The sequence below is a fragment of the Notolepis coatsorum genome (genome assembly GCF_963971535.1).
Source record: "Notolepis coatsorum genome assembly, chromosome: 20".
In the NCBI taxonomy this organism is placed as follows: Eukaryota; Metazoa; Chordata; class Actinopteri; order Aulopiformes; family Paralepididae; genus Notolepis; species Notolepis coatsorum.
The window spans coordinates 23460530-23472744 of NC_140184.1; the positions used below are offsets into that span (position 1 = coordinate 23460530).

Below are 12215 nucleotides of genomic sequence, written 5' to 3' on the forward strand. Positions count from 1 at the left end.
CACACACAGACAGACAGACACATACACACACACACACACACACACACACACACACACACACACACACACACACACACACACACACACACACACACACACACACCCGCACACACACACGCACACAAACACGATGGGGGGTGGGGTGTTAGCCTCTGTTTTCATTCAGCCATACGTACACACACACAAGAAGAGGGTCAAAGGAAATGACTTAATCACAGATGATTAAGGCAGTAAGCATGGCGGTGGCAGGACGCAGTAGCTAAGGCAGGGGGACATAGTCTCCACCCAGGTAGAGAGTTAGAACATGGTCATTTGTGCTTTGTCCACACCGAATACTGGCCTCTTGTTGTGTGTGACCAGGGCTCCTGAATAGCTTCTTGTTCATAAGAGGCACACCTCTCTTTCTAAACAGAGTGGGGTAATCAATACCAATTATCTGGTAAACTTGATTTGCGTTATGCCTCTGCTACCAAGCAAAGATTTCTTTAAGCCAGGACCACCCCCCCCCCCCCCACCACTTACAATCCATGTCGTTGTGTCCAGAATAAATAAAGCGAGGGGTTGTGGTTTTGAGTTGACCTATTCTTGAGCTGGAAAGAGTGTGCAAAGGCATAAGTATATAGGCCACGGACGTTACCAAACCCAGGGTCTCTGACCTGAATGACCTCCAGTTCAGAGCAAGGTGTCCCACTATTCTACAGTATGAAAATGAACTATTCACTATGGAATATTCATAAAAATACCCCCTGGTTGACTGGAACTGTGTGCGGGACCACCGATGACGCACGGCTGGCTTTGGATGCTACTGGTGTGGGGAGGGAAAGAAGGGTGTATGATGTGTAGCTTATGTGTATTGTGTGAGTGTGTGTGTGTGTGTGTGTGTGTGTGTGTGTGTGTGTGTGTGTGTGTGTGTGTGTGTGTGTGTGTGTGTGTGTGTGTGTGTGTGTGTGTGAGTGTGTGTGTGTGTGTGGTTCCTTCACTGAGGGTGGTTCAACATCTGGATCTTGATCAGTAACTATCTTCTCTCCTAGTGAGAAGCGACACCCACACATGTGACTGTTTTCTCACACGTGTGCTGTGAATGGTTGAATAAGCCCGAGGTAGCCTTGCGCAGAGACCTGGGTGTGTGAACCGGCTGTGGGGACAGCAACACTGAGTCCCAACGTGGCTCTGCTTTTGGGGATTGCTCCTGTCAGAGAGCCATTTCCATTGTGTAAAAGTTCAAGAGTCAGCAAATACTCCTTTCAACATGACACAATGGATGTGGATCTCATTTGTCTCTGTGTGTGTGTGTGTGTGTGTGTGTCTGTGTGTGTGTGTGTGTGCGTACTGCGTGTGTGTGTGTGTGTGTGTGTGTGTGTGTGTGTGTGTGTGTGTGTGTGTGTGTGTGTGTGTGTGTGTGCATGTGTGTGTGAGCAGCGCATGTGTGTGTTGAGTCTGGCACTGTGTTTCTTTTTGTAGAGGGTGTGTGCATCACATCACATACTAGATGGCTGACTTTGTGGTTTGTGGTGCAGTGAGATAGATCATGGTAGAATGTGTCTCATGTGAACATCTGGCCATGTTTTACAATATATAATCTCAAACGCTTTGCCCGTTGCTTCATTCCCCCGATCTTACTATTTTGCATCTAGCAATGAAGTGACTTTTTGAGAATATGTATTAGTCCATGTCCTGCAAAAATGCTATATCCCCAAATAGTCAGCTTTTTAAGAAATTGAGTAATATTATTAGATCTTTTACATTTTCAATGCATTTCCACCAGTTTTTCATGATCATGAAGAAGACCATGAATTTTTTTTCTATACTGACAAGTTTGAATGGTATTGCTGTTTGTGCGTGAGTATAGGTGAGCTGTCCCTGCCAGCCCATGTAAGCCCATACACCAAGGCTAGCGAGGAGCCAGTGGCGAGCAGGGAGGATGCTTACGTCCAGCTGGAGTTACGCACCTTGGAGCAGGCCCTCCTGGCAACCTGTGTGGGCAGCATCGCAGAACTCAGTAAGTGTGTCTGTGCATTGTTAGTTAGTCAAAGCAGCCATAGTCCCAGCTACTGTGTGTGGATGTTTGTTTAAACTGTGACCCGTGTGTGTCTCAGGGGGACGGGTCATTACAGGCTGCCAGGTCCCCTCAGTTACATAACAGTCTAGTTGTACCCCGAAAACAAGCGCACCTTTACAGACAACCCCCACGTCTCATTATCCACACACTTATGCCCTTGTTAATAAAATAAAATAAAATAACTCAGTACATAATGTTCACTGCCTAGCCAAACCACGGGGGGGGGGGGGGGTATTAAATACATGTTATATGATATTGTATTATATTATATTGTTGTATAAATCAAATCAAATGTATTTGTAAAGCCCGCAATCACAAGTTAATGTCCCCATGGGCTGGACAAGTCAAGAAGAAACATCACAATAAATCAAGAACAAAAAACGGTTCTCCTATGTCTGCAGAAAAGCAGACAAGGGAGCAAATAGACATCCTAACTAAACTAGACAGATTAATCTAAGGGTCAGTCCCCGACCAGGTGAGATCAGGGTAGGTTGAAGGAGAGAGAGAAAAGATGGGTCTTAAGCAGGGATTTAAAAGCTTCGACAGAGCAGGCTATAACAGCTAATATTATATTTACATAATGAACATGCTAGTTATTATCAGAATACTGTGTCCAATAGGATTCTCATTGTCCCTGACTTCATCATAAAAATGGTAAATGGTACATTTATATAAAGCTTTTATCCAAAGCGCTTTACAATTTTACCCATTCAGGGCAGAGGCGACCAGGCAAGGTGCCAACCTGCTCATCGGGAGCAGTTAGGGGTTAAGTGTCTTGCTAAATGACACTTTGACACGCTGCCTGGGAATTGAACCGGGAACCTCCGGATTACCAGACGATTGCTCTACCTCCTGAACCATCATCGCCCCCTCATTATTCCCTGAAGTGATATTATGGATTCACTTTGACCGCTGCTGCATCTGGCTGTAAACGTGATGAATGCAACAGTTTTTATTAGAATCTATTAAAATTAGCTGTGAATAGTCAAGTCAAGTCAAGTCAGCTTTATTTATATAGCACATTGACAATGACTAAAAGCCAACCAAAGTGCTTTACAGGTAGAACACGACAAAAAACACATACAATGCAGTAACAAATAAAATACACTAAAATTACAGAAAAACACTAAAGTGCGATTTTTGCCAGGCGACAGATTTTTTAAGCGAGGCGACCGACAGAATTGTATCGCTTCCATTGTTATGAATGAGAGAAGCCACACGGCAGGAGATTTTCTAGCGATGATCGCGCAGCAACTTCTGTCGCCTGGCTAAAAATCGCCTCAATCCTATTTTTTGAGGCGACGGCAGGCGACACAGCAAGGAGAATGAGAAAATAACATTACTTCTACTGGTGTATCATTTGTAATATAAATTAATTTATAAATACATTCATTGATCAATAACCTACGTATTATTACCATGTTACTTATGTTAATTATTATTAATAGGAACAATTTAAATAAATAACGTTAGTTAGAGAAGGTTTAGTGGCCGCTTGTCATTAACTAATAAATTGACAATGCGCCACCGCCACGATGCACCTACTAGATGTTTTTGTACTCGGGTAACAAAATAAGTTGTGGATGTTGACAGAGTTTAATGTCCAGGCTGCAGCTGATGTAGTTTGTAAGGTTTATTGTCCAAAGAAATGATGGTTGAGAACAAAACAGTTTGCGTCTTCGATTTATTTAACCAGGTCAGTTAAGAACTAATTCTTATTTTCAATGACGGCCTGGTGGCGTGTATCCTTTCCGCAACGGAATTCGGTTTCTGGGTTCCTCTGATTGGCCGCGACCCCCACGTGACCCGCCCCCCTATCCACCGCTCTGCCGCTGCCGCGCGTGGCAGAGCGAGCGGCCGCGGACTCGCTCGCTTCCTCAATTTATACGCATGGAAGTATTGACTGAATGAATGAATGAATGAATGAATGAAAACTTTATTTAACAGATTGCAGAATGGGTACAATACAGTACGGCTCAATACACACAATTGTTAAGGGGATGCAGACCTGAGAAAGACATTTGTCTTGTTTACATCAGGGTCCCCCATTTTCAATTCATATAGAACGACTACGCCGTAACATTAAAAAAAGATACCGTTAACTGGAATATGTTGTGCCTTTACACATATGTTGGATTATGTAATTAGTTTGTCATGACAAACAAATAAAAAAATCACGATTTACCCGCTGGCTACAACAACACTCAGTGACTGCATGTAGTCAGAGCCAGAGCTCAGCGATGCCGCTCGCGGCAGCACATTCTCGCCACGGGCTGAGCTCTGGTGTCTGCTGGAGCAAGCCAGAGACAGCCGCGATGCGATATTTTATTTGTTTGTCATGACAAACCAATTACATAATCCAACATATGTGTAAAGGCACAACATATTCCAGTTAACGGTATCTTTTTTTAATGATTTGTTACGGCGCAATCAATACTTCCATGCATTCGGGACCTCCATGTTTTGGGGGTATTCATCAGACAAATCGGATCCGGGGATTCGGCTCCCATCAGTCGGGCAAGAACTGCGGGTTTTCAGCCTCTCCCCTCTCTCCTGGAGCTTAAGGGGGAGTTTAGTATTCCTGCCTCTGAGGAGGTGGCTACAACATCAACACACAGTGACTACATGCAGCGGGTAAATCGCGATTTTTTTATTTGTTTGTCATGACAAACCAATTACATAATCCAACATATGTGTAAAGGCACAACATATTCCAGTTAACGGTATCTTTTTTTAATGATTTGTTACGGCGTAGTCGTTCTATATGAATTGAAAATGGGGGATCCTGATGTAAACAAGACAAACGTCTTTCTCAGGTCTGCATCCCCTTAACAATTGTGTGTATTGAGCCGTACTGTATTGTACCCATTCTGCAATCTGTTAAATAAAGTTTTTATTCATTCATTCATTCAGTCAATACTTCCATGCGTATAAATTGAGGAAGCGAGCGAGTCCGCGGCCGCTCGCTCTGCCGCGCGCGGCAGCGGCAGAGCAGAGCGGTGGATAGGGGGGCGGGTCACGTGGGGGTCGCGGCCAATCAGAGGAACCCGGAAACTGAATTCCGTTGCGGAAAGGATACACGCGGCCTGGTGAGAGGACAAAAGGTCCCCTCGAAGGGTAACAGGGAACATTTGAAAAAAAAATTATAAAATAATTATTAACAGAGGTAAGGGGTAATATTTTTTAGATATAGATATATAACTGTAGGCCAAACTGTATGGCTATGATTGTGACTGTCCCATTTGCACAAAACTCTATGTTTGTCCTAAGATAGCAAGGAGGCCTAAAGTATTTCTATTCTATTCCTGTCCTATTTCATATTGGCTGCGTGTCTTGCTTCAAACTATTGGACTATGCCACAGGTGCGGGCGCTCGTTGAAATAACTTTTCTTCATGCACCTATCATTCACCTAGCCATGCCCACCTCCTTAGTATATAACTAGGTGACGTGGCCATGCCCACCTCCTTAGTACCGTAATTCCTCTAATAGTAACCGGTATTCAATTAAAAACCGGGTCTCTATTAATGACCGGGTGCGCTGTTGAGCTAAGCAATTATAAGCCGGCCTCCTAATACAAGCCGGGTTTCATATGCTGGCCTGGCTGTGCAGTAAATACCATATAATGGTATGGTGTTAATGTTTACCAAGAGAGTAAGCCTACCTCAGAATTGTATAAAACGAAGTTATTATTATTATTATTATTATACCAGTATTGTGATTGCACTATTTTACTTTATTTTACTTTTTTTGACCACCTGTAATTACTACCGTATTTCATACAGTACTTGGTTTCAATAAATGAACCCAGTACATTTTACTGGGTTCAAACTGACACAAAATGTTGATTTATTCATTATGATCTGTTTGAAAATTTGAAATATAGGCCTCTCTCTTATACATGCCTCCTCCTAATACAAGCCTGGTATCAGCTACAGTTGAAACAAATACAAGCCGGGGTTACTATTAGAGGAATTACGGTATATAACTAGGTGACGTGGACATGCTCACCCTTCCTCGCTCTTTCACGCGAAAGGACAGCGCCCACACATCTGCAGCTATGAAGAGTGATCGTGTTTCGAGATTAGGAGAGAATTCGACTGCCCGTAAAATAGACCAAGCTCCACCACCAAAACAGTCCTTTTCAGGACTACACCGGTGCTTCCAGCATTCCTGTTCCGGCCGGCCTGGAGGGATACAAGGGTGAGCTGACGTCAGTTCCCTTGATGGCCGACGACCTCAGGCTCATTCTCCTGGCAACGCACTCAGCGCACTGATCCGTCGGAAAGCGAGAGCAGCTCGCACGCTACGAGTCCCTGGAGCTTTCCGGGACCATAGACCATCACTTCCCTGGTGTGTCCCCCTCTCTATCTGGGGAGATGTGGAGGGGTGGAGAACCCTGAACCATACACCCCGCTTGGCTTGTCAGGGATAATTACCCCAACTCCAAGGGATGTATCCCTGGAGGAAGTGAGACAGCAGTCCAAGCTGCTACAGGTCTTCCCCAGGCGTATCGCTGCTGCAGCCGCAGTCAGTGGTATTGAGCTCCCTGTGCCCCCACTGATCTGTCCCTGGTGGTATGGTGGGGGATTCTTTCAGGGAGGACTCGTGTAGGGAGCTGATCTGCTGTGCCCACGTTTTCCCCCATTCAACCCTTGTGTCGCTAAAAGGACATGAGAATGAGTCGAATGTTAAGGGGCTGACCAAGGCAAAAACCTGCCCTTTACGCAGGTGGACAGCCAGGTGCATGATGAAGAGTTCTTTCAACGAGCGCCCACAGACGTCAGCATAGTCCAATAGGTGAAGCAAGACGCTTTGCCAGTAATCATATAACTAGGGTTATACAGGATAACCGTCGTCACTATTCCCACAAATAAAATGTGAACTACCGTCCTCCTCAATTACTTGTCCAATCAGGATGACATGTGTTGTTGTGATATCCTAGCCATGTTATCGACATAACAGTGATTAGTCAAACAATATCGGTGCCATTTCAGTTTTATAAAGAAAGTTGGTAGGTCAAACAGTTTGACCAGATTAGGGTCATGATCAAAATGTGTCATTGAGCATTGTGGGTGTTTCAGGGATATACCCTACTGTCGGTCAGTCTGTGTGCCTATCTTGATGAGCTTGACAGTGAATACTGTGGGAGTGTGTGCTGTATATTAAAATTGACAATTTCCCCAGGTGACCTGGTGTCCCGTGCAATGCACCATATGCAACGTCTGCGCTCTGCGAGACCTTCCCTGAGTCCTGCTCGCTCATCAGCCAATCAGCATTCGGTATCCTGGGCCCCTGATGCCCTCCGTACTCTCTACTACTTCCTGTCCAGTCCCCAGATGGAGTCACTGGAGAACCCCCACCTGGAGCCTCCTACCATGACCCTCAGCAGAGAGAGGTACGTCCGGGTGTGTGTTTCTAAATGCATGTTCATGGGCGTATGTGTGATTGAGGGGAATAACTATTGAAATGGATGTGATAGTGTGAATGAGAAACGCGTAGAGATTGCTTCCTTGGTATGAATTATTTTCACAGACATTAACACATTGACTGCCGTTCACGTACATCTACGTTTCTGTGGCCCGACCATTGAGTGCCGGAAACGTAGATCTACGTTTCTGTCACGGTATTTATTTTATTATCTATTGCCATTCATAATTCAGCGGGGCACCTTGTGCATACTGTTCTGAGTGTGTCTGAGCTGGCAGACGGTATTATACCGCCCTCTAACGTCTTCGGCCAGTAATGCACCCCGTTGGTTTCTTTTCTCTACCGAGCTGTGGCATGGGGGCGGGTCCTAAACACTCCGGCAAAACACACGCTTCTAGGGATGGTTTGGACTACTGACCCCGCCTGCCCGTTGAAGTGCAATGTACAACAACGTCGGAGGCACGATCGCTGTGGATAACTGGAATGGCGATGAGATTATTGGATTCTTTTTTTTGCATTACTTCAGAGACCAGGTAAGGACACCATATATGAAAGCTTGCGTTGATCTGATATTTATTTCTACTGCGATTGAAGCTATCTGTGTTATAGCTGTTTGGCTGTATGCCATTGGGTTGCAGGAGGGGGGGGGGGGGGGGGCGCGCCGGTCTAAATCACATTGCATGCGTGCACGACAAAGGATAATAATGATGACCTAGCATTGATTTCAGGAAGATCCGATAATCAGGCGAAAAATGACAACGTGTTTATTGAATTACACAAAAACGCTGTTTTCGTGTCTTTTCCCTGGAATTGCTCAGAAGCTGCCGGACTATGTTCATATTCAAAACGGTATAAAACGGAAATGTACGAATGAAAAAATGATCTGTTTTTTGCACGTTGACCAGAAGCAGACAGCGTTATTAGACCCATAGCTATACTATAAAATATAGGTTTAGGTCTACAAAGTACAACTACGTTTACATGGGGTTAATGGACGGCAAGGAAGGGGTCACTTCCCGGAAGGGGCGTGGCACTCAATGTGTTAATCAAGTGGTTATTTTCTATGTCTCTGTATATGTCAGGGACCCTTCCTCGCCTAGCAGAAAGCCTGGCTATGTGGTTTAGTGACAGCATGCTTTATCCTCTATCACCAGGCCCTTCCTGCTCCTCCCGCCACTCATGGAGTGGATCAGGGTTGCCGTGGTGCACGCCGAGCATCGACATAGCCTATTGGTGGACAGTGATGATGTCAGACAGACGGCCAGACAGCTCCTGCCAGGATTAGACTGTGAACCAAGACAGCTAAAGTAAGGGGCTAAACACACTGCACAATAATAAACATGAATTATTATTTTTCAATTAACTAGTGAGGGGCAATGCCTTATAGTTCATAGTGAGGCTATGGCAGTTTGAGAGATCATCTCATAAATGGAAAGTCACAGGTCTGTCAACGTGTCCTTGAGCAAGACACTGAGCCCCTACCTGCTGCAGTGGTGCTGCATATGAATGACACTGCACTCTAATATGGTGATATGAGTGATTTGAATATATCTCTGTCTCTCTCTCTCTCTCTCTCTCTCTCTCTCTCTCTCTCTCTCTCTCTCTCTCTCTCTCTCTCTCTCTCTCTCTCTCTCTCTCTCCTTCCCTGAAGGTCAGAGTGCTGTTTCCATTCCTTCAGGCGTCTGGACTCAGAGGCTGCCTCCGCTATGTTCCAGCTGGGTCTGGGCTTCAGGATGCTCTCTTGTGGCCGAGCAGATCTGGTCCGTCAGGCTACACAACTTCTGGGCCGTGAAGGGGTTAACACCATGGACGACCAGGTGTGTGTGTTGTTGTTGTTGTTGTTGTTGTTGTTGTTGTTGTTGTTGTTGTTGTTGTTGTTGTTGTTGTTGTTGTTGAGGTCAACATTTGGCCAAAACTGGGGACAAATATCAGAATACCAGTTGACTGGAGACAGTTTTTCCAATAGACGACAAAACAATCAAATTCAGCGGTTAAGGTTAACCTTAACTCATTGACCGCCGGGAATTAGTCGGGCCCCGTTCTAGCACTGCCACGCTTTAAAATATAGGAGTGTGTCACCTTGTTTGTAGAGCTATAACTATATTCTATATTATAGCTATAGATACAATACTATGGCCCATTTGACATATCGTTCAATATGTGAAAAATAATGAATTTTTCCATCCATACGTTCCCGTGTTATACCGTGGTGAATATAAGTATCGTTATAGCGTGGTCTGGGGTAATTCCCGAAAGGCTGAGTAATAGGCTGTATATGTCGATTCTACTATAAATGTTGCCGTTTCTTGCCTATACGCACTATTATTCGCAAATCAAATCTATATCATAGGTATTATGTTCCATCATGAATGCATGAAAGGGGGGGGGGGGGTCGTTTCTGATTATTTGATTGGCAGTAACGGCATTCGTATTGAACACTAAAAACGCTTATCAGCCCGATCGGTATAAAAGCATTGCAGGATCAAGCTAAAATTGACGTTGGGAGTATTCCAAAAATAATATTCCAATTGTTTGATCGCCATCTGCTACATCCGATGTCCATTTGGTCCACGGCATAACCCACCACAACATATGGATCAGGGATATTTGACGCGCTTCAATGGAACCGGGAGAACCGCTCCATTCGCCCGACAAGGAAAAGTGAGACCGGAGACATTTGGCCGTTACTCAGGCCAAAATACAAGGTTACAAAGGGTGCGCCGTCTATCTGGATGCACTTTGGCGAACTCAGACTCATTGTGTGTGAGTGTGAGTGTGTGTGTGTGTGTAGTAGTGGTAAGTTCAACAGGAATATAAATTAAGGCTGTCAAAGTTATCGCATTAACGAGTTAACGCAAAATTCTTTTAACAGCATTTTTTTTAACGCAAGACTAATTAACAGGCTGTTTATTTTTTCTTTAATTATTTTGTATTTGAAATATTTTATAAAAAAAAGGGAGAGGGGGGCTGGGCTGGGGCTGTGAGTCCTCAGCCCTTGTGTGGGTGAATGTAACAAGTTCCTAACTTTTTCTTTCCCCTATTATTCCATGCACACTTTATTCATTGTTTTAAATTATTATTTTCTTTTAAGTTATTTTGTGCATCACTCTGTTTGTTTTGAATTTGATGCAAATTTGCAATGCATGAGGGTCATCCTTTTATGTTAAATGGCTGCTTAAACAAACAATGGGGATGAATAGTTCAAGTGTAAAGTTCAACACACTAATGTGTTAGTAATCATTACTATGTAATGTTACAGTTAGTAAATTGGTATGCCCATCTTTTTTTAATAGGCTTTTATTAAATTTTTTCATGATTTAGTTTTAAAATGCAGTTTGCACATCTTAGTTACTTGAAGATTCTGGACAGTATTTCTCATTGTGGCAATAAATAAACATGATTTATTTTGCATAAAGCAAGCATTTGTCTATTCTCATGTTGATAAGAGTATTAAAACTTGAAAAAGATCCGTTTAAGGTAGATTTAGAACAGATACAAAATATGTGATTAATTTGCGATTAATCACGATTAACTATGGACAATCATGTGATTATCAGATTAAATATTTTAATAGATTGACAGCCTTAATATAAATCAGTCAAGTCAATATGAATGTTGTCTAATAAGATAATTGTGTCTGCTGCCCTCTAGGGGATGACTCCTCTAATGTACGCCTGCTCAGCAGGAGACGAGGCGCTCGTCCAGATACTGATAGATGCTGCGGCGAACCTGGACCTGCAGGTGAGAACACATCCGAAGACTAATAATAACCCGTCTGCGTTGTGATCGTCAAGCAGCTTTGAAACGACCCAAGTCTAACCGTGACTCTGTTTGGTGGGTGTTGGGTGTTGCCTCCTCAGGTCCCGAGCTGCTCTCCCAGACATCCGTCGGTTCACCCTGCTAGCCGGCGCTGGGTGGCGCTCACCTTCACTGTGCTGCACGGACACCTGTCTGTAGCTCAGGTTAGACCTCCTGGAGAACCATGTTTTACTATATTTATTCTGAAACGCTTTGCCCATTGCTTCATTCACCTGATCTTACTAGTTTTCATCTAGCAATGTTACTTTTTGAGAATATGCAATAGTTTGTCCATGTCCTGCAAAAATGTTATATCCCCAAATAGTCCGCTTTCTAAGAAATTGAGAAAAATTATTAGAGTTTTGCCATTTTCAATACATTTCCACTGGTCTTGACTATGAAGACCATGAAAAGAATGTCTATACACAAGGTTGAATGGTATTGCTGTTTGTGTGTGAGTATAGGTGAGCTGTCCCTGCCAGCCCATGTAAGCCCAACAGCTGTATGATAAGAAAGATACAATATGGGATTGTATGGGATTCAAGAGTACTGTGATGTCTGGGAGTGTTGCATTTATTTATTTTGCATTTATTAAAAAAATGTTGGCCCTTATGGTGTTCTTGTTTTGTTCTTGACTTATTGTGATGCTTCTTCTTGACTTGTTTAAAGAAGACGTGTACGGCCCATGGGGACATTAACGTGTGTTGTCGGGCCTTGATGGTAAGATCAAATCAAATCAAATTTATTTGTAAGGCCCGACAACACACGTTAATGTCCCCATGGGCATTAAACTATTTTCCACACGTCACTATAAAAACACTATAATAACACTAAGAAAATATTATTTTCTTAGTGTTATTATAGTGTTTTTATAGTGACGTGTGGAAAATAGTTTGTTTGGGATCTGTCTGTTTTACTCCCAAAACTTAC

The 12215-nt window shown here is 43.7% G+C and overlaps 1 protein-coding gene across 2 annotated transcripts in view; it reads left to right on the forward strand.

Moving 5' to 3' along the window:
• The window catches only part of LOC311247176 (ankyrin repeat and BTB/POZ domain-containing protein 2-like), a 33626-nt gene that overhangs the window by 7561 nt on the left and 13850 nt on the right, over window positions 1-12215 (forward strand). Inside the window, exons 2-7 of one of the 2 annotated variants that reach the window (XM_084337511.1) lie at window positions 1850-1999; window positions 7245-7455; window positions 8642-8794; window positions 9139-9304; window positions 11139-11228; window positions 11348-11449. In XM_084337511.1, coding sequence (XP_084193637.1) covers window positions 1850-1999; window positions 7245-7455; window positions 8642-8794; window positions 9139-9304; window positions 11139-11228; window positions 11348-11449 — 872 coding nt within the window. The remainder of the gene's footprint in view (window positions 1-1849; window positions 2000-7244; window positions 7456-8641; window positions 8795-9138; window positions 9305-11138; window positions 11229-11347; window positions 11450-12215) is intronic. The other variant, XM_084337512.1, reaches the window with a different exon arrangement.